Source organism: Lygodium microphyllum, chromosome 13, assembly GCF_053477565.2.
Source record: "Lygodium microphyllum isolate KBCC chromosome 13, Lygodium_microphyllum_v1.1.10, whole genome shotgun sequence".
Lineage (NCBI taxonomy): Eukaryota > Viridiplantae > Streptophyta > Polypodiopsida > Schizaeales > Lygodiaceae > Lygodium > Lygodium microphyllum.
Genome location: NC_141147.1, coordinates 45120122 through 45143683, shown reverse-complemented (window position 1 = coordinate 45143683; position 23562 = coordinate 45120122). Strand labels below are relative to the sequence as shown.

General features: G+C 45.0%; 1 protein-coding gene across 1 annotated transcript in view; it reads left to right on the top strand.

Moving 5' to 3' along the window:
* The first annotated feature begins 334 nt into the window (after positions 1-334).
* The window catches only part of LOC148026577 (uncharacterized), a 72273-nt gene continuing 49045 nt past the window's right edge, over positions 335-23562 (top strand). The window contains exons 1-3 of the mRNA XM_087691022.1: positions 335-952; positions 22056-22121; positions 22206-22288. Coding sequence (XP_087547148.1) covers positions 473-952; positions 22056-22121; positions 22206-22288 — 629 coding nt within the window. The 5' untranslated portion in view covers positions 335-472. The remainder of the gene's footprint in view (positions 953-22055; positions 22122-22205; positions 22289-23562) is intronic.

Sequence of the window (23562 nt, the reverse complement as noted above, 5' to 3'; positions counted from 1 at the left end):
TGATGATATGCGCTTGCATGGGTCTTAGCATGGATTGCTAGTTGTACTAAAATGGGAATTTAGTAGTCCACGCCTGGCCCTTGTCAATATATGTACTAGGGCACAGAGCTAAATTGTCTTGACGATTTGGAAGACTTTCTACTCTTGTTTGTTGTACCACCCAAGCTTAGGGCAAGGGCCGTGTCCAAAACAGAAATCAAAATGTTTAAAAAACATCAACAGTTCAAATAAAAAAAATCAACAGTTCAAAAGAAAAAGAAAAAGAAATGCATGTTCCATAAGGGTCACATGTCACTGGGGGATCTATATAGGTTTACGCTCTCTCCCCGCTCTTTTCCTATTCCAATTTTTGCCAAACGTAGAGAGCCCATTGCCAATACCCTCTCCTTGTTGCTGGCTGCATCATCCCCATCATTATCATCATCGTGCTCTTCTTTGCAATGCTAGCTAGCTTCGGGAGTGTCAACCAAAGATGGAATTTCGCTGCACAGACGCAGGTCCTCAGCATGGCTTCTGCGGCAGTAACAACTTCAAGCATCCGGAAGGCGGAGACTTGCATGGCGTAACTCGAATTGTAGGCCCAGCTCCCGCGAACCATGCCTCCCCGTTCCCTCTCCCTCCATGCAATTGCAGTTCCTGCTGGAATAATACCCCACCCCTCAGCAGCAGGGAGTTGGTTCCCCCAAACCCCACACCTTCTCTCCATAGTAGCTATCATCGTGGAAACGCCTGCTCCCAGGGCTTCAGCCATGCCGGGTGGAGAAGTGCAGATCCCTTGTACCATTCGCTCCTTAGCAGGCATCCGTCGCCGCATCGGGCCTTGGCCATGGACTACGTGATGACACCCCTGCATCATCAGCCGACTGCAGCTCCCTTTCACAGAGTCTCTGATGGAAATCTAGAGCTTTTTGGTGTTAGCTCTTGCGGGTACACCTCACCCGCTTTACATAAGGTTAGATTTGCCTTCCTAGATTGCCCCTGTTGTGATAGGAAGGGGTGGCAGGGGAAAAGTACAGACAAGATGCCTGCTTTGATTGAGGTTCTGGGTAACCTGCATTGGAGTGACAGAGTATAACATTTCCTATAAGAGGGAATAATGCCCCTCAGAGCTTGTGCTTTTACAATGGTTCAGTGGCATGGTGAATTGTTTTTCAGAAATTACTTTTAGTTGTCTTGAGTCAAGATGTAGATTTTTGAGTAAAGTTGATATTTTCTTCTTTATGAAAAGCAGGTGGACGTTTATGGTTGCACAGAGGAAGGCTTTCAGTATCGTTTGAAGCTTGATAAACTACGGCAAGTTGAAATATTAGCACCGCGATCTTATGTCACTGCATATGGAGGCCAATAGCTTTTTCATAGCCACATTTGATGAAAACGGCTAAATTAGTGGTCCAAGATATCAAGAGGGGGCTGTGGGGACTTGAGAAAATTGGACTTCCTTTTCTCCAGTTTGTAGGAAGTAACTCAGCCTTTATTTTACCTCTGATTTCTACATTCAGATATTGTTGAGGCCATTACGAGCTTATACTTGGCTTGCCCTTACTTCTTGGCTACTCAAGCCAGCTTCTAGCTAGTTAGAGAGATCAAGAGTTTTAGGGAACGGGAAGAAAACAGTGATATCAAGACTTTTACCAAACAAGAAGAAAACACATAAAAGAAAATAGGATGTAATGGAAGCTAAGCGATGACATGCTTGAGACCAACTCTGTTCTCAAAACTCAAACGAACACTATATCTCCACTGAAGTGACTAGTCTGATGACATCCAAGATAACCAATTTTGGCACGATCCTCACAATGAGTCATCTTGTGCTTGCCACCTTTTGGCTTTTGTGAATTAGACTAGAAGTAGACATATGAGGAGTTGCTGTTGTGGGGGCTTTCTTCAGCTTTGAACTTGTGAAGGCTTGATAGGAACTGTTGGTCAATTGGCTGCCTTTCCTCTCCGCCAAGGTGGTATCAAAGCTCTTTGCATACTCTAATGAGTGGAGAGGGTTGTAGAACTCATTCTGGTACGTTGGTGGCAGCCCACAGAGATAATGCATGTAGAAGTGTACTTGCAGATTATCCAAGGCCTTTATCCTGTGAAGAAGGTCCTTGAACTGAACTCTTGTGTGTGTCCAAGTGTGAGAGTGCACAATGAAAGCAGATCGTGAACACGGAGAGAGAAGGTAAAAGAGAGACCAAGACATTGTAGTGAGACAAGGAACAAAACTGATCTGATCTGAGGTTGAATGCAAGGCTGCTATAGTCAGTCCTTGCACACTGCTTGACTGCCTTAGTGAGGGTGCTTTGGTAGGGAGGACAAAGAATGCAGGTGATTTGAGAGAGAGAGAGAGAGAGAGAGAGAGAGAGAGAGAGAGAGAGAGAGCATGGAGGCGTGGTAATGATGGACAGCCAAAAGTGGCAGCACTCCAAATGCACAGGCCCTCAAAATCTGGCTGATATGCTGCCATAAGTAGCGAAATGCAGAATTGTTCCAGTTGTTGTGGAAAAATGTAAAAATCTGGTCAGCTTGGCTGCTATGTTGCAGGTTGGAAATGTGCCACCAAAATTGGGTAGAAACAACCGGGAATTGGGCTGGAAATACTTGTGAATGTTAGATGTGACAAATGCACACGAGACAATGCTAGTGCTCTTTTTGCTAGAGAGAGCTCACAACCAAGAGATGGCATCGTGATATACAAGATGCTAACACCCCCTCTCAAATCCCTGGAGTGGATTCAAGCCTAGAAGGTGCATATGATGAAGTATCGAATACTATGAAAGATGCTTGGCAAAGATGTTCAATGCATTATCCATAGTAGGGATGGTAAAGAATTGGCAATACCAACTCCAAAATGTAGTCTCAAACATTATGATATTGAAACTTTGTGCTTTGTGCCGGCATGAAAAGCTGAGCTCTTTGGAAGTGCCAGAGTGCTTTTGTTGTTGACCTAAAGTAGAGTAGGTCTTGCTTGAAGGAATCCAATGCCTGCAAGCATGGAGCAAAGTCACATTGCATCTTGAGTTGTAGACCATAGAGCTCGATACTTGACTTTCGATGTTGTAATACTTTCACGCAATTAAAAATTAGATGGTTAGTTCGAAAGTTAGTTAGTCAATTATAATTAATAAGTTAGTAAGGTTACTAACTAAAGTAAAAACTAACAAACATTGCTAACTAATAATTTTTGTTTAATTAAAAGTATAAAAAAAATCGAGAGTCATAATCCGATATTTTTTCCAGATTGATAAGCACCATAGCCATTTTTTACGGAAGTTACAATGTAAATGAGAGTTATGAGCCATATTAATCACTAGTGTTAATGTGTATAGTATGGATGGTCCAAAAATATTAGATTTTTGGACAAAACTAATATACTTTAGATATTATTTATTGTAAATATCCTAAAAAGCTATGGAGATTTCTAGAACAGGATGTTATGTAAAAAAGAGAGAGGTTATTTTTAGCTTGTTTTGAATATTTAATGCAAAAAAGAAGGATTGGCGAAATCGCGTGTGCCGCGATCACAATTTACAGGCAGTAAACAACACTTTGAACAGAGAGAAGGAGTGATCTGAAAGATTTTTAATCAAGTGTCTTGGAGTTTTAACCCCCTTTTAGAGTCAACGGAACTATCAGAATTGTGACTTGAGCATCATATTGTTGATTGTTCCAAGATCCCCTCCATAAAGAGCTCTTCTTCTCAGCCACAACTCTTTTTCTCTTGTTTAGCTATATATATGAGGCATGGGGAGTAGTTAGAGAAGCACAAGGAGACCTTGAGAGGTTGTGAGAGTGAGGTAGAGAGAGAGAGGTAGAAGAATATCCCTCCAAGAGATTGCGAGGAGCTTGAGAGAGAGAGAGAGAGAGAGAGAGAGAGAGAGAGAGAGGTTACCCCGAGAGGTTGCGAGGGAGAGTTAGCTTAATTCCCTCTATCTCGATCTTCGACTAAGACATCTTCTCTTACGCTCTCCCATCTCAAATTCATTCTTCCTTTATCTCTCGAATCCACTTGTGGACGATGGCCCCTAAGCGAAAGATCTCTTCAAATGCTGAAACTCCCACCACAACCAACGGGACCGCGAACCAAGGGACCGCAACTACGGAAAACGCATCTCTTATGAATCAGGTGCACCCCGTTGTATTAGGGAAAAGAAATTGGGAGAAAAAATGATTATATTAATTTTAGCAACTTAATTGAGCATGTTTCGAGATAATGAGCGTACTTGGAAAATTTTGTTCATCACATTCATCTCAGGTGATCGATTAAAATTGCAGTTAGAAGTTGTTGAATTGCACATAAATTGCATGAAAATTTCATGCTAATATATATATAAAAAGATTCAAGAATATACATTAAACTACAATTAAGCGAGAGAGATTTTATGCATCCGCATCTGTTTGTTTGGTTGAAATGATAGAAAATCCTATTACATCTCACAAAATATAGATTGAACTTGTGATAGAATACATAAGGTTCTTGGGTGTATTATGACGCCTGTAACTCAAGGAGGGGGGAATGATCGATTGCACGGATGTCGACGGTTGATATGCTAATTGGGATGCATGGCCGTGCTTGGAAGCGGCTCTTTACAGCGACGCCTATCTCCAAGTCACGAGTGGATGAGATCGTTGCCGCCCGGAGGGGACTGACATCTATCTGTCGGATTGTTGCCGCACGCAGGGGACTAGAATGGGACTTTACCCTAGTGGTAGAGAGGTCGAGCGATGCATTCCTCTTGTTTCCCATTCTCTTTGAACCAAGTGCGATATGAGTACGTCTCGGTTTAGATGCTCTGTGCAAAGTAGATCCCGATGCTAGAAGACTGTAGAATGACTAGACCATTAGAAACCTAGGACGATTCAGGTCGATCCTAACAGGGTTGGCCGATACATTTTGTTGCGGAGTAGACTCGAGAGTCGTTAATCGACAAACCTTGTGACATTTCGTGGGAGTGCATTAACATCTTTTAGATTAGACTCCCGATGGACTACTAAAACATGTTGTGACGTAGGCACATTACAGATGCTTATCTATGAAAAAGCAACGATAGGTTGCTTCTTATTGCTCCATAAGATAGCACTAGATACAAGAGAGAGAGCATGTTCAATAGTAGACGTTTGAGTGTGTTGGGATATAAAGGCCCGATGACCTCCGTGTATATAGTACACGCACATTGTACATATGAACGCACCCTTTACATGTCCTAAGTATAACTACATTTTATTCTTTGTGTACCAACACATTGTTGGTGCACTCTTATCGTCTGAACTTTCACTCTGCTCACACTCTCTCCAGCCGTCACACTCATACACTCCTGCTCAATCTCAAACTCTCTAACCTGTGTCCTTACAATCCAACAACTGGTATCAGAGCCAAGACTCTGCACGCTTTCAAGATTGAGGTGATGACTGTTGGGCCTGCGGCAGCAGGCGACTGTAGCAGGGAATCGTCAATCGTCGCATGACGGGTGACAGAATCAACGAAAAGGCAGGCGTCAGACGTCGTGTGACGGGCGATAGGCAGGCAGCTCCAGCGGGCATGCGTTAGTCAGACGTGACGCGACGTGCAGATGACGACTGGAATGACGCGACGTACAGACGACCTCTGTGGGCGGTTCGCGTGGCGGGCGACATGATGCGACGGGGGTCAACGGACCCCCCTGTTAGTTCCTTCATTTTTTTTTTCAAAAACTAATCAAATTTTTTTCTAGTCCCCTCATTACCACTTGTCTTGGTGGGTGTTCACACACCAGAGGCACAGTTTCAAAATTTGTGCAAATTGGGCCACAGAATTTGGGGTTTTTCTCAGATTTGGCATCATTCATGCCTGTCAGTGACTTTTGAGTCAGAAATTGCAAACATCGCGAGTGGAGACCTCAATTAAATTGGGGATTTTGCAAAATTTGTCAAAATTTTGCCTTTTTTGGGTAAAATTTCTTGACATTGGATCCTAGAATTTTGGGGCTTTTCATGTATTGGCAAAGCTTTACTCAGCTGGGTCAAATTGACTGACATTCATGCAATTTTGGACTTGAAATTTTGGGGATTCACGCAGAATTTGGTAAATTTCTGCATCTTTTACCCGTGCAATGGCTGGTTAATGTATAAATAGCAGAGATTTATTTCTGGTTGAGGAAAAACAGCAGGGTATTTTGTTGGTTCAGCTTGTGCTTCCGCAGATTAGTGCATTTACTCTTGTGTTCGTGACAAAATGGCTGCAACTTCTTCCAGTTCAGACATCAAGAGTTTGATGGAGATTAAACTGTTTGATGGTCATGGATTTGACCTTTGGAAAGACCGCATGCAGGGCATTTTGTTCCTGAAGGATTGTGAGGATGCTTTGCAGGAAGATAAACCCGCACTAATGTCTGATGCAGATTGGGCCATAGTGAATAAAAAGGCTGTGGCTTACGTAAAGATGGGTGTCACTGATGACATTCTGACATACATTAAGGGTTTAGACACAGGTTATGCAATATGGGAGAAGCTGAAAACTACTTATGAGATCACCACACCTGTTAATCAGGTGCATTTAATGCGTAAGTTGGTGAATATGCGACTGGATGAGTCAAAGCTTGCAGCTGAGCACTTGAGTGCATTTACAGGGATTCTAAATCAGCTCAAAGATGCAAACTTGGACTTTGATGATAAGTTGAGGGCGATCTTTTTGATCATGACATTGCCGGACTCGTGGGAAACCTTGGTGGTTTCACTCAGCAATAACCCCAATCTCTCATATGATGGGGTGAGGGGTTCTATCTTGAATGAAGAAATTAGACGTATGTCTAGTGGAGAAGGCAGCAACTTAGCTTATAATGTAAGAGGCAGGGCTGAAAAGAAAAATGCATATGCAGGGCAGAGAAACAGGAGCAAGAGCAAAGGAAAGGATAAGAGTGATATTACTTGCTATCATTGTGGTCGGAAGGGCCACAAGAAACCTGATTGCAGGTACTACAAGAAGGAACAAGAGAGAAAGAAGAATGCAGGAGATAAAAAGAAGAAGGAAGAAAAGACAAATGCATTGGAGACATCCAAAAGCAAAGAAAAGGCCAATGTGGCCTCCAGTGTGGTTATAGAGGAGCTTTCAGATATAGAGGTTGATGTATTATGTGCAGTTGATTATGATGCCCTTGTATGTCACATGCAGGATATGCAGATTACCAAGGCTGATGTGATTGATGCACTCTTGTCAGTTGATGATGGTGTCACTCAGACTTGGATTGTAGACTCTGGTGCCTCTTTCCATGTAATTCCTTGCTTGGAGTGTTTTGCTATGTTTAATGCAGGCAGTTATGGAAAGGTGTACCTTGGAAATGTTAGCGATCAGATCTTGTCCTGGCAGCCAGTCGGACTGGTCAGTCGGACTGACCAGTCGGACTGCCACATGGCAGTCCGACCTATTACTGCACCAGTCGGCTGCATTTAATGCAGCCGACCTGCCTATTTTTGGCGCCCATTTTCTGGCTATTTATAGCCGATCTTCTGCAGTCTCTCCCATCACTGATCCCAGGTTTCAGGCTGGAGGCTCGTGCAGATTTCATCTCTGTTTGCAGATTTCAGGTTGGAGATCGTGTAGACTGCAGCGGACTTCGAGGTGAACAGCAGGTTGCATCGTCGAGGTGGAGACACGCAGTCCTGCGCACTGCGCCCGTGTACATATCTGCATATCTTTGTATACAACACACTTTATACAGCAGATCTTCATCTTCCACTGTTTCTTTCTCTCTCTTCTCTTTGCGTTCTCTCTCTCTCAATCTTGGTCCCACGCTTCCGCATCGCTGCACTCTGACATGGTATTAGAGCAGTGTAGAAGGACTGGCTGAGTGAAGTACGATTTGGCAGAGCTTGTACAGGAGGAGATCGACCGACCCTCGGTGAGAGATGAGTCCAAACTCTCTTCCGATGCTTGTGCGGAGTTGGCCAAGGCACAATCTCACTGGGATAAACTGAATATCCGGATTCGTTTTTTTCTTTTTCTGTTATGAACTACAGCCGTGATGATAGCCCATACCATGCGTCTCCTGCATTCGTGGGAAACAGCATAGGGATGCGATTCCCAATAAAGCTTCGTGGCGGTCTACTTCACCGATGGAGCTTGTATCTACGGATCTTTGTGGCCCTATGAGGAACGAGTCCTTGAGAGGAAGCTCGTACTTCATGTTGATCGTAGATGACTACAGCAGGATGACTTGGGCCTATTTCTTGGCGTCGAAGTCAGAAGCTTTCTTTCACTTCAAGGATTGGCTTTTCTTTGAGGAGAAGCGATCAGGCCAACGATTGAAGACCTTGCGATCCGATAAGGGTGGTGAATTTGTTTCTACCGAGTTTGCTTGTTTTTGTGCAGATAAAGGTATTCACCAAGAGTTTGCTAACACCAACACTCCTCAAGAAAATGGCATTCTTGAACGGAAGAACTGAAGTGTGATTGAGATGGCGCGCACCATGATGGAGCACCGATAGACACCTCAGTTTCTGTGGGCCGAGGCTGTGGCTACTGCAGTTCACATCCTTAATCAATCCCCCACTTCGGCCGTTGATGGGATGACACCTTTTGAGGCTTACTTTGGGACTAAGCCCGATGTTTCCTATTTTAGGGTTTTTGGGTGTGATGCCTATGTTCACATTCCCAAGGCTCATCGTGATAAATTTGAAGCAGCTTCCCGAAGACAGGTGTTTGTTGGCTATAGCTCTCAGTCCCAAGGCTATTGTTTGTATGATCGTGTCAAGCGGGATGTGTACACCAGTCGAGATGTGCGGTTCGTGGAGGTTCCGGCCATAGCAGCGGGTGAGGAGCATCCCGTTCTTAGAGATCCAGGGGAGAGCTGGGCTCCCGTGACAGTTCCTTTGGAGCCTGCGCCTTTTGATTTCGATTCTGTTTCCGATACAGAGTCTACTGTTCCACCGGTCACCCCCGAGGAGTTACCATCGGTGGATATCCCAGAGTCTTCAGCTGATAGAGAGAGATGAGGAGAGGTCCCCGGCCTCCTCCTCGTTGGGCCCGTGACACACTCCGTGATTCAGGGATCGAGGGGGTCCCTGAGGAGTGGGGACCGCAGGATGGTCCGCGGCGGTCAGGGAGGCACCAGGCATATTCTACGGAGGTTGTTTGCTCTAACTATTTTTTGATGACCCGTGTTATGCAGGATCGAGAATCCACCTCCGTGAAGGAGGCTTTACAGTCCGCACCATGGAAGAAAGCTATGAAAGCCAAGTTGGAGGCTATTGAGAGGAATGACACTTGGTATCTTGTGCCTCGCCCCCCACATTAGAAGGTGATTGGCGTCAAATGGGTCTTGAAGACCAAGTACCTTAGCGATGGTTCTTTGGACAAGCACAAGGCTCGCCTTGTTGCTAAAGGTTTTGCACAGCGCCCAGGGATTGATTGTCATGACACTTTTGCCCCCACTGCTCGTGTGGTGACTATTCGAGCTGTTCTTGCCTTGGTTGGCCATAGGAGATGGCCTGTCTACCAGTTGGATGTGAAGTCGGCCTTCCTCAATGGTGATTTGAAGGAGGAGATCTATGTAGAGCAGCCTCCTGGCTTTGGATCTTCAGATGGGAAAGTCTACAGGTTGAAGAAGGCCTTGTATGGCCTCAAGCAGGCTCCGCGTGCATGGAACGAGAAGATTGATTCGTTCCTTCAGTCACAGTTGGGATATCGACGTTCCAAGGCTGATCCGTAGCTTTATGCACACACTTCCGAGGCTGGTTGTGTGCTTTTTGTGTTGTATGTTGATGATTTGATTGTCACAGGTGATCATGCACAGAAGGTCAAAGAGACGAAGGCAGCTTTACATCAGACGTTCGAGATGACGGATTTGGGTCTACTCCATTTCTTCTTGGGCCATGAGATTTATTAGTCTCAGAGGGGGATTTTCATCTCTCAGCAGAGATATGCACAGGAGCTCTTGGTTTCTTTTGCGATGGAGGATTGTCGGACCATTTCTACTCCTATGGATCCGAACTGGAAGGTCACTTCACATTCAGCTTCTCCCATGGCAGATGCTTCCCGCTATCGTCAGTTGATTGGATCATTGATTTGGCTCCTCAACACTCGTGTTGATCTTTGTTTTGCTGTTAGTCTCTTGGCGGGGTTCATGAGTGAACCTCAGATGGTGCATTGGTAGGTTGCCCAGAGGATACTTCGGTATTTGAGGGGGACATCTGATTTAGGGATTCATTATCCAGCAGGCACAGGTGGTTCAGATCTTGTACTTGTAGGTTGGAGCGACTCAGATTGGGCTGGTGATGTGGACCATAGGCGGTCTACCACAGGTTACTGTTTTACCTTGGGTGTAGGTGTTATCTCATGGAGTAGCAAGAAGCAGCCCACGGTCGCCCTTTCGTCTACTGAGGTGGAGTATCGGGCCGCGTCTTCCACCACATGTGAGGCCGTGTGGCTTCGGAGATTGTTGGAGGAGCTTGGCTGCCCGTAGACTCGTCCTACTTTGCTGCAATGCGACAATGAGAGTTGCATTGCCTTGGCACGGAATCTTGTTTTCCATGCCCGGACGAAGCACATAGAAATCTAGTACCACTTCATCAGAGAGAAGCTTTTGGATGAGACCATCGCTGTGGCGTACTGCAAGACGGAGGAAAATCTTGCAGATTTGTTTACGAAGGCGCTTCCCCAGGCTCTACTTCGGAGACATGCCAGATCCCTCAGGCTTCTGCCCCGCCCAGGCTCTGAGAGGGGGTGTTAGCGATCAGATCCTGTCTTGGCAGCCAGTTGGACTGGTCAGTCGGACTGCCACGTGGCAGTCCGACCTATTACTGCACCAGTCGGTTGCAGCCGACCTGCCTATTTTTGGCGCCCATTTTTTGGCTAGTTATAGCCGATCTTCTGCAGTCTCTCCCATCACTGATTGCAGGTTTCAGGCTGGAGGCTCGTGCAGATTTCATCTGTTTGCAGATTTCAGGTTGGAGATCGTGCAGACTGCAGCGGACTTCGAGGTGAACAGCAGGTTGTATCGTCGAGGTGGAGACACGCAGTCCCGCGCACTGCGCCCGTGTACATATCTGCATATCTTTGTATACAGCACACTTTATACAGCAGATCTTCATCTTCCACTGTCTCTTTCTCTCTCGCCCCGACACCAGGCAACCGCACAAGTGGGGAGAAAAATGTGAAATACTCAGCGATTTGGAGCAGCATTGACAAGGTGACAGACTACCACACAAGGAAAGGCATGGAGGCCCTCCGAGATGTATGCAAGGCGCATGACCAAGACATCAGCAACATCAAGGAAATCATGGCAGCAATGTGCGCAGAAACTGCACACCAAATCAAGGAGGAAATAAGCACGAAAGTGCAAGACTGGAAGAACGAAATCTACGCCGAGATCGCATCACACTTCACCTCCTGGAAGGTGGACATTGAAACGTCCCTCTAGGAGAGAAACAGGGTGATCGCAGAACTGAGGCACGAGAGCTGAAGACACAAGTAACAAAGGAGCTCAACACATGGGCAAATATAGTGAAACAAGCACAAGCTGAAGTGGCCGAGAACTCCAAATGGATTAAGGTAGCCAAGAAGTCACTAACAAAGAAGGAGGAGTTTGTGAATGCAGCACTGGAGGAGGAGAAAAGGAGAAAGCTTAGATTTGCTCAACATAGATCTCCTCCTTCAAATCACCATTGAGGAAGGCCGACTTCACATCCAACTGGTAAACAGGCCATCTCCTATGGCCAGCCAAAGCAAGAACAGCTCTAATGGTCGCTATACGAGCTGTGGGGGCAAAAGTATCATGATAGTCAATCCCTGGGCGCTGTGCAAAACCTTTAGCAACAAGGCGAGCCTTGTGCTTATCCAAAGAATCGTCGCTAAGGTATTTGGTCTTGAAAACCCACTTGACGCCAATCACCTTCTTGTTCGGGGGGCAGGGCACGAGTGACCAAGTGCCATTCCTCTCAATAGCCTCCAACTCGGCTTCCATAGCTTTCTTCCATGGTGCGAACTGTAAAGCCTCCTTCACGGAGGTGGGCTCTCGATCCTGCATAACACGGGTCATCAAACAATAGTTAGAGCAAACAAGCTCCGTAGAATGTGCCTGGTGCCGCCGCGACCGCCGCGGACCATCCTGCGGTCCCCACTCCTCAGGAACCCCCTCAATCCCTGAATCACGGAGTGTGTCACGGGTTAGCGAGGAGGAGGCCGAACCTCCCCTCGGCTCTCTCCATCAGTAGAAGACTCTGGAATATCCACTGGTGGTAACTCCTCTGAGGTGACCGGTGGAACAATAGACTCTGTGTCAGAAACAGAATCATAATCAAAAGGCACGGGCTCTAGTGGAACTGTAGAAGGAGCCCAACTCTCCCCTGGATCTCCAAGAACGGGATGTTCCTCACCCGTTGATATAGCCGGAACCTCCACAAACCGCACATCGCGGCTAGTGTACACATCCCGCTTGACGGGATCATACAATCGGTAGCCTTGGGACTGGGAGCTGTAGCCAACAAATACCTGTTTTCGGGAAGCTGCTTCAAATTTATCACGGTGAGCCTTGGGAATGTGAACATAGGCATCACACCCAAAGATCCGAAAGTAAGAAACATCTGGCTTTGTCCCAAAATAATCCTCAAACGGGGTCATCCCTTCCACGGCCGAAGTAGGGGATCGATTAAGGATGTGGACGGCAGTAGCCATAGCCTCGGCCCACAGAACCTGAGGGGTCTGTCGGTGCTCCATCATGGTGCGCGCCATCTCGATCACACTGCGGTTCTTCCGTTCAAGAATGCCATTTTCTTGAGGAGTGTTGGTATTGACAAACTCCTGGTGAATTCCTTTATGTGCACAAAACCGAGCAAAATCATTAGAAACAAATTCACCGCCCTTGTCGGATCGCAAGGTCTTCAACTTCCGGCCCGATCGGTTCTCCTCAAAGAGAAGCCAATCCTTGAAGTGTGAGAAAGCTTCTGACTTTAATGCCAAAAAATAGGCCCATGTCATCCTGCTGTAGTCATCCACGATCAGCATGAAGTACGAGCTCCCACGCAAGGACTCATTCCTCATAGGGCCACATAGATCCGTAGATACCAGCTCCAGCGGGGAAGTAGACTGCCGCGAAGCTGTGTGGCGAATGGCATCCCTATGTTGCTTCCCCCGTATGCAGGAGACACATGGCTGCTAGCTCACCACTATATCCGGCAACCCTCGAACAAGCTGTCCACGTGACGCCCTCCGAAGATAATCATAGTTCAGGTGACCAAACCGAGCATGCCATAACTCTGACTGTGATTGAGAGGTAGGAAGAAGAGTAGAGAGGGCGGTGGAAGACTTCAGTTTATAAATGCCGTTCTCCTCATATCCGGATGAGAGAACCTTCCGCGATCCACGATCAAGGACTCGCACCGTAGTATTGTCAAACTCCACCAAAAGGCCAAGGGAGCAAATCTTATGAAGTGAAAGGAGATGGTACCCTAAGCCTGGTACATGCAAAACCTCTGAGGTATGGGTACCACCTCGTCCATCGGGAATAAGCTGCATCTTACCCCGACCTGCAATAGAGACTGAAGAGCTGTCTCCAATGAGAATTTGCCCACGTGAGGGTCGTAATTGGGCAACACCATCTGATGAAGGAGTCATGTGCCGTGAGGCACCACTATCAACGATCCACTCTCGAGTCTGGGGAGCCGTCATCGCAGCATCAGAAGCATTCGGTGAAGCGTCCTCAATGACAGCTAAATGAAGAAATGCAGCTGATGAGGGTGCAGCCACCGCTCCAGAATCCTTGGTGTCCTTCTTGTTGGTGTCCTTCTTGTCTTTGTCAGGGCAATCCTTCTTCCAATGGCCAGTCTTTCCACAAATATGGCATGTGGAGTCTTTGTCCTTGTCCTTCTCCTTGTCCTTCTTGGACTTGTTATCCCCCTTCTTCTTCTTTTGGTCCTTCCCCTTCTTCTGAGAGGCTTGACCTGTCAGCGCCTCCGACTTGGAAGCATTCTGTCCCTTTAACTGTTCCTCTTGGTCCAAGACCATAGGAACCAACTCTTCCCACCGAAGGGTAGACTCTCGCCCCAAAGCAATAAGGGCAGAGTAAAATGTACCGAATCGTGGCGGCAACTGGGACAAAAGTGTGATCGCCATGTCTTCGGAGGAAATCGGCTTCCCCGCATTCTGAACATGCATCTGAAGCTGCCGTAGCTTATTAATGTGCTCCCGCAACAAAGAAGACTTATTTACGGACAAGGTCCGCATCTGTACCTCCAAAGAAACCCGCTTAATAAGGGTCATCCGATTGTACATCTGATCAAGCTCCAGCCATATCTCCCGAGCCACCGTCAAGTGCTCGATGTGAGCGATCACGACTGTAGTACATGATAGAAAAAGAAAGGAACGAATCCTGGCATTCAGTTTGTCCCAATGAGACTGAGCCTTGGCCAACTCCGCACGAGCATCGGAAGAGAGTTTGGACTCATCTCTTATCAAGGCCCGGTCGATCTCCTCTTGTACTAGCTCCGCCAAATCATAGGACTCAAGGATGGCCAACATCATGACGCGCCAAATGCGGTAGTTGTCGCCGTCGAGCTTCTGATCTGCAGGAAGAGTCGGTAAGACAGGCACCTTCCGGTCCATAATCGACTGGAACTCCAAGTCAATCTCTGTAGACATCTTCACCTGTAATGCCTTCACAAACGCAAAAGCAGCCCCCTCTGACTGGGAAAACTCAGCCTGCTAAGGCTCTTCCGCGTCCTGAACCTTCTTCACCCGCCGGAGGCGATGAAAAAGCAAAACCTACACTTGTAGGCTGAAAACTCAAACTTCCTCCTCGTCAAACAGCAGTAAACAGCAGCAAATCCACCACTTGGACTCCTTTCCTGCGCGCCCACACTCGTTTCAGCCTTGTTCCAAGGCGCAGCCCTCCTGTCTGCCCTTAAACGCAAAAAACGCAAATTTGTGTCGCGATGGAAACTCCTCTTCAGGTTGATTCTGCGCTCAGTCAGCCCTCTAACACTGCTCTGATACCATGTCAGAGTGCAGCGGTGCGGAAGCGTAGGACTGAGAGAGAGAGAACGCAGAGAGAGAAGAGAGAGAAAGAGACAGTGGAAGATGAAGATCTGCTGTATAAAGTGTGCTGAATACAAAGATATGCAGATATATACACGGGCGTAGTGTGCTGGACTGCGTGTCTCCACCTCGACGATGCAACCTGCTGTTCACCTCGAAGTCCGCTACAGTCTGCACTGTCTCTTGTCTGAAATCTGCGAACAGAGACGGTATCTGCGCGTATCACCGGTCTGTAATCTGCGAGCAGAGAAGTGCGGGAGACTGTGGAAATCTTCGGCTATTTATAGCCAGAAAAACAGGGCGCAAACAGGACAGGTCGGCTGCATTTAATGCAGCCGACTGGGCTGCAGGCAGTCGGACTGCCACGTGGCAGTCCGACTGCACAGTCCGACTGTGCAGACTGCTTGCCTGCCTGGCTGTGATCTCTAACAGTATTTTCACGAGTGGTGAGAAGATGACTATGCTCTGTGTTTTGTTTGTTCTCACTGCATCCTTGCATTTAGAGTTGGATCAGATGGATGTGAAGACCGCTTTTCTTCATGGTGACTTGAATGAAGAGTTAAACATGAAACAACCGGTTTTGCTATTCTAGGGAAAGAGGATTTGGTTTATAAGCTGAAATGCAGCTTATATGGGCGGAAACAAGCCCCTAGACAATGGTACAAAAAGTTTGCTACCTTCATGCTCAGCCATGGATTTAAATGCAATCATGCAAATCACTGCTTATATACTAAAAAGCCTGATGATGGAAGTCTTATTGTGCTGGTCTTATATGTGAACAACATGCTGATTGCAGGAAAGCATAAGAATACTTTGAATGCTCTTAAAAGGTAGCTAAGTTCAGCCTTCTCACTGAAAGATTTGAGGGTAGGTGAACACATTTTGGGCATGCACATTAGAAGAGATAGAGGGCAATACTTGCTGTTTCTCTCACAAGACAAGTATATTAGCAAAGTACTTGATAGGTTTAATATGGCTGATGCTAAGCCTCTTGGTGTATCGTCACTGCCACATACAAAGCTGATTACCCAAAGGATGACGCAGTTGCTAGTGCTATGAAGGGCATACCTTATGCATCAGCTTGTGGATCTTTGATGTATGCTATGGTTGCAACTCGCCCTGACATTGCTTATGTAGTGGGAGTTGTTAGTAGATTCATGTCTAACCTTGGCAAGCCACATTGGGAAGTAGTGAAATGTATTTTTTGATACTGAAAATGTATACAAGAAAAGTGTATATGTTATGGAAAGGATACACTAGAATTGCAGGGATCTGTGATTCGGACATGGTAGGAGATCTTGATACTAGGAAATCTACGAGTGGGTATGTCTTTACTTTGGTTGGTGGGGCTATCTCTTAGTGTTCAAGGTTACAATTTTTTTTGGCACTGAGTACTATAGAGGCTAAATATATTTCAACCATAGAAGCTTTTAAGGAAGCTATTTGGTCAAAGATTTTGGTCTTTCTTCATGTACTCCAATGCTTGGATGTGATAGCCAAAGTGTAGTATGTCTAGCTAAGAATGCCATGTTCCATGCACGTGCCAAACACATAGATTTTCGGTACCACTTTATTTGACAAGTCTTGGGTGATGGTCTTGTCACATTGACTAAGATCAAAACCCAAGATAACCCTGCAGATGTTTTCACTAAGAGTCTTGTAAAGGCTCAATATGAGCATTGCATCCAATTAGTGGGAGTTGGTTAGCTTACAGGTACAACTTTGGGCCTTTAAGTGGAGGTTGTTGGGTGTAAAGTCCCTTCATCTTCGTGTAAAATTATACAAGTGTGAATACACCCTTATTTGTACCCTAACATATAAATATATTCTTTATTCTTTGTATACCATCACAATTTGATACACTTATCTTTGCGTTCACTCTCTCTCACTCTTAACATTGCTACTCCACTTCTGACTCGCACTCCCATTGTGCACTCTTCACTTTAGAAGGAACATCAAAAGCTATAGTTGTCATGGGAATAGGCAATTTCTTACCGTATACAATCTCGAATGGTGCTCGGCCAGTAGTAAAGGGTGACATGTTATTATAGGTGAATTGTAAAATGGGCAAATGTTTGTCGCAATTATTAGGTTGATCGATCGTATAAGATCAAAGGTGGTCTAGAATAGTGTTGTTAGTAGCCTCAGTTTGACCATTGCTTTTAAGATGGAAAGGAGATATGAAATCCTTTTTGAGAACTCAAGTTCTTAAATAAGACAACCAAAAAATGATTATAGAAGCAACGATCGTATAAGATCAAAGGTGGTGTAGAATAGTGCTGTTAGTAGCCTCAATTTGACCATTGCTTTTAGGATGGAAAGGAGATATGAAATCCTTTTTAAGAACTCAAGTTCTTAAACAAGACAACCCAAAAATGATTATAGACGCAAGGATCAAAGAGAAAAATTTGTGGAAAGCCATAATGAGGAAAAATGTTTATAAAAGGCTTGGCGGATTGAGATGCAGTTAAAACAGGCTCTATGGGAAAGATGGAGAGAGGGGGAAGAAGAAGGAGAACGCTACTCTTCTAAATGTTGAGACCGAACAAAGGGCTCGGAGACCGGTGGTCTTCACGAGGATCATACCGCTTGTTTGAGGACTAATGAGAAATCTCCTCACTAGAGTCATCAAAGCCATTGAACTGATGGTAAGACACCTTCAACACTTGCTAACCTTCATAAAAATCAGTGTTTTGTTGTAGATAGCCCCAAATGGTGGAAATCAGCTACACCTCCATGAAGGAAAGAGTGTAGCCTGACTTTTATGGACTAGTCACTTGTAGAAAATCTGCATTTTCAGCAAGGAACAAATCACTCACTCTACTTTGACTTGATGCACCATTGTCAATGAGCCAAGGCTACTTAGAAGGCGAGATAGTCGAAGATGACGACTCCATCTGATAAATGTGTAGAAATATAGACTTGGTGGTAATGGCCGGTGACAAAGTAGAGGTAGATAAAGACTTCGACTTTACTCTTGGACGAAGGTGAGGGTATTTTCTACAGCACTTCTCCTCGGAGTGTGAGACTCCAACTTCTTCCTTTTTCCTTTCTTCTGCATGGCTTGTCATATACCTATAGATAAAGCAGCATAAGTATGGCCATGTGCATGGGCTCCGCAAGAATCAGTCTCACTGTGACTTGCATCTTACTCAAGCACCAATGGGACTAGCTCCTCACAAGTGATAGCCTCTTGACTTTGAGAAGTGAGAAGATTGGTGAAGAACACAATCATATGTCATTGATGGAAGATGTGAAAGAAATGCTGTAGCTAGGTTCTTTGAAGAAATGTCTGTACCAAGGGATGTAAGCTCATCCCGAATCTTCTCCATCTTGTGGATGTGGTCCCTCATCACAGGGGAATTTGCAAGGACAAAAAGTTATCGTTGCTTCAACTTGAGAGATAATCGATGTCCAAATGTCTTGATTCAATAGAGAGATGCCAATCTCTTTCAAATCTCTGCAGCAGTGCGGATATGCCTAATATATATGAGCACAGAATCTGCACAACTCAAAAAGTGAAAGGAGCGGACTCTGGCATTCAAGTGATCCAATAAAGCTACCAAATCTGAGGTTGCTTCATTATGGGGATCCACGGTAGGTTGGGGTATAGGGATAGTAACAAAATTCCAAAGGTCATAGGTGTGGAGGCGCCAATCCATTTGGCGCGACCATAGAGGGTAGTTCGTCCCATCCAGCTTGTTGGATGCGGGTAGAGAGGATAGGAGTGGCAATTGCTTAGGAGATGCCATCAATGCCAATCAGGGATTGGAAGTGTCATGAGGATATGTATTTTTGAAACCTCACTTAACATGTGGATTAATTTTTAATTACATGATTAAGTAAATATTGCACATGTGAGGTGCAACTGGGGTTAAAGTAAATTTACAAGCCCGGAACCCGAAGAAATCACGGGATGTCAAAGGAAAAAGTTGCTATAAGTTATGCCGCATAGGTACTGGGTGGTATCTGATGCTAGTTATTGGCCTAGGTCATCCATTTGGCCATAAGTGTCAGTTGTTGGTGATACTAGAGAAGTGACATTTAATGATACCTAACATCAATCTGATGGTCAAAGATGGCGCAGAGATACTCGGGAATGGAAGTTGCCTAGCCAATTTAATTATTGGCCAGTCGGATTATTTTTTAGGGCATCGAAATAATTATTAGATTAATTTTCAGTATTTAAAGGCTGAAAATAAATATTTAATTATGAAAAATGTTGGAAAAACCATTTGGGAAGGTTGCCACTTGTCAAAAATGTCCATGCAAGATTGAAAAACGTCTCTAGAGATTGGAGAGAGGCATTTTTATAAATTCAGCCCGCAAGAGAGGGAGGGGAGGCTGTTGGTCTGATTTGCAGCCATTGGAGGACCTTTTGAGGCTGTCAAGGGCAGGAGAAGACCAATCAATAGTAGGAGACAGCATCTACAGGCTGTTGAGACAGGGCAACAGTAGTAAATGACTGATTTTCTTCAGTTCTTTGCATCTAACAGCTGCTGTGGCAAGGCAGCAGCTGCATTTGACTGATTTTCAGTCATTCTTCGCGACAAAACTCTGAATTTTCTCTCTCTATAGCTTTCCCTCTCATCTCCCAGCCATTTCATAGCCTTGCTCCGAAGATCTTTGCATTTGGACCCTTAGAGGCTGAGAAATTTCAGATTTCTTTGTTGTAAAACCAAATCTGCAGCAGAAATTAGGGTCTAGCAACAGCCTTGAGAAGCGTGCCAAAAATTGGAAGCTCTAAGACTTGGTTTCAACAGGGTTGAAGTTGTTTTTAACCTATTCAAGTGGAGGGACCAGCAAATAATTGAATTTGGGGCATTTTCCATCTCCATCAAAGCAGGTGAAGGCCAATTGATTGCCCGAATCAAGGGGAAAATGAGATTAAAAACTTGCTGGTGATTTTGAATAGCAAGGGGAGTTGGAATATCGAAAGGGATTGGGAGAATCCCATTGTAAATCAACTTCTTCTTCAATAAAGCTAAAGAAATACCGAAAGGGGCGTCAATTTTGGGGCCAATCGGATGTGCATTGTCCAAGATTAGTAGGTAAATTTGTATTTTCAGATTTGCATTAATTGTTTGCTGCTGTAATTAAGTTGTAATCAAGGATTTACCACCCATCCATGGAAGAAAGACTGGTTACAGGAAGCCTCGGAAGAATATAGCAGGAAAGAGAGAGAAAGAGAGGATGGTGGTCGGTTTGAACCCTCCTAAACCATACATGTCGGCCATAGATATCCTTCAATAAGTACCTGGAAGAAAACAAAGAAAGATGGTGCAACTAGGATTTTCTCCACTTGTACAGGGTCTGTTGGCCTGCTGATCAGAAAGGACTGATGTGCATCTATAAAGACAGGGAGTTTTCGATGCGGAAAGGACCTCACAATGCTGAGCAGGAGGGGTAGGTTTGCAAAACACAAATATGGAGGGTGCTGCAGCAATAAACGCAGGCAGGGTATGGACCTGAGTCATTACCCAACGCAGATCTGCTGGAGTAAACGCAGACAAGAAGGGACTGAACAACATCCTGTTCGTAGAGGACTCCCTTGTTTAGAAGCAGTAGACAGGAGCAAACCTGCACAAAATGCAGATCTGCTGATCTGTCCTGGGGTTGCCAATCAGGCAAGAAACACATGGGAATGTTTTGCCAAATGGTAGCCTTCTAATTGAAAATTTCAGCCATTTAGTTAATTTTCAGAATTAGTGATGAGAACTCATTCACAATGCTTTAATCAGGTCATTATCACCCTTTCATTGGAAGGAAGGCTGATTTCAGTGTCCATGATAACTTATGCCCACAAACTTGCACTTCAGAAGGAGAAATGAAAGAAAGACTTAGCATGAATGAACCAAACATACCTTGCACTGGATTTTATGGAAAGAAAGACATAAGATAGCGCATTATTCCCATGCTTGGTGGTGAGCTTCAACTGTTGTGACCTCCCTTTGGGTTGTAGACTCGGCCATCAAGATGGTATGCTGAAGCTGTTTTAGTAGTATGAAGAGGATGTTTGAAGCAAAGGATTACTGAGGCCTACTTCTTTTGACTATTTGTGTTTTCTGCATTTCAATATTTCATAGTAATATTCATGAAAGAGTGAATAGCAATCCTTCTCTTCATGAGATTCCCTTGCTTCCTTGTATGAAGAGTCTGTTTACCAATGCCTTAGAGCTGGGAATGAAGGGGAAAATCAACCCTTAAGGAAGAGGCCCCGAGGGGGATTGATCTGTTGATGTTGGTTGAGACATAACTGAGAGTGTTCTTGCATGCTCTTGAATGCTGAGCTTTCATGATTAAGGCTCAGGTGTCAAGAGCACCCAGCTCTGATACCATGTAAAGAAATGCTAGGGTAAACATAAAGAGATGCAAACAGTATGGCAACACAATGAACACAATTTGATGAATGCTCAAGTGATGATGAGGGTGAATAGGGATGAAGACGATGTCCACAACATGTTCTTCTATAGGGAATTTGTCCCATTGAATAAAATAAATGCCATTTTAATGAATAAATATTTTTGGGGTGTGTTTGAGGAGTAAAATTAGGGCCTAATGCATGATAATTTTATGTTATTGTAGCCCTCTGATTTAGTGTTGCAACAAAGTGGACAACTAGACTCAATGAACATTGCTGTAGGGATGTGAAAACTAACCTACAATAGTCTGACCGTAAACCCAGACAGATTGGCCAGCCCATAAGTGGGTTCTAAGATTGAGCTAGACCAAAGAAACTCTTAACACTGTCCCCCTACATTGGTGGCTCTTTTTAGAGTACGTATCATCAATTTAATGTCCTAGTTCTAATGGTGGTCAGTTGCAATGTTAATACTTTTGATGAACTATGGTTGCTCTTAATAATTTAATTATTACATGTAAAAATCCTTGGACCAATGCCACAATTACACTGCCTTGAGTTGATACTCAAGTCCTGATAATAATTGATAGTATACTTTGCAGTAACTGCAGTGGAGGCTGTTTGATGAACTTTGAGGAAAGGGAGCTTTGACAAGAGCAATTTAAGAATTAAACATTTTTCTCTAATTTTTAATACATACAGCACACATCAAGCACACGATCTACTGCAACAGGAGCAGGCCATTTCCCTGCAGCTGTAGCAAATGAGGCAAGTCTTTCAAAGAGTTATTGTGTTTGTTTAGGGGACTGTGCTAGATTGGTGCTTTGTCAGTGACGTTATTCATTCTTACAGATTACTGTTTACAACTGGTTCTTGTTAAGAGTAAGTGGTGACTGCAGCTTGGAGGTTGCTATTGGTGGTTTCCTTAGTCCCAAGTATGTCCCTTGTCCTACTTCTGAGATTTATGTTTGCCACTTTATGCTGAGAGTGATAAGAAAAGAGGTCCAGACTGCATAAAGTATGTTTTGCAAACGGTGATTGTCTGTCACTTCTCAAAATTAGTTTAGTCAATGAGAAAAGTGCTGCATGTTCAGGTCATGAAAGTAGAGGTGTATTTTTTTAATACCATGTTGGTTGATGAAAATTTCAGGATGATTGAAATGCATATGGATGTACTATTCTGGTAAAGGAAAACCATTAACATCTTACTCGGTTGAGAAGCCAGGTGGATTAATAAGCTTAAGATGAAATAAACGAATTGACAACCAAGCACAGCAAGTAGATAGTGTGTGATGAACAAGGAAAATGGACACCTGCCCCAATGGGGAACCACAACAACAGGATGAACTGCCTGATTTCAATCTGTTTCACAAGAGAGTATGGACCTTGATAACAATCTGAATGTTTCAAATCAAGGGCATGATTTACAAGCTGTCAGAGTGCAGCGGTGCGGAAGCGTAGGACTGAGAGAGAGAGAACGCAGAGAGAGAAGGGAGAGAAAGAGACAGTGGACGATGAAGATCTGCTGTATAACGAATGCTGAATATAAAGATATACACGGGCGCAGTGCGCTGGACTGCGTGTCTCCACCTCGACGATGCGACCTGCTGTCCACCTCGAAGTCTGCTGTAGTCTGCACTGTCTGCTGTCTGAAATCTGTGAACAGAGACAGAAATCTGCACGGCACCGGTCTGTAATCTGCGACAGAGAAGAGTGGCCAGACTGCTGGAAACATCGGGTATTTATAGCCGAAAACTGACACGAACTGGGGCGCCAGAAATAGGGCGCAGCCTGGAATAAGTCGGCTGCATTAAATGCAGCCGACTGGGCTGCAGGCAGTCGGACTGCCACGTGGCAGTCCGACTGCACAGTCCGACTGACTGTGCAGCTGCCCTCCAAGACAGGCTATGATCTCTAACACCCCCTCTCAGAGCCTGGACAGGGCAGAAGCCTGAGGGATTTGGAATGTTGCCGAAGTAGAGCCTGAGGAAGCGCCTTCGTAAATAAATCTGCAAGATTGTCCTCCGTCTTGCAATACTCCACAGTGATGGTCTCATCCAGAAGCTTTTCTCGGATGAAGTGGTACTGGATCTCAATGTGCTTCGTCCGGGCATGAAAAACAGGGTTCCGCGCCAAGGCAATGCAACTTTCATTGTCACATCGCAGCAATGTAGGACGAGTCTGGGGGCACCCAAGCTCCTCCAACAAT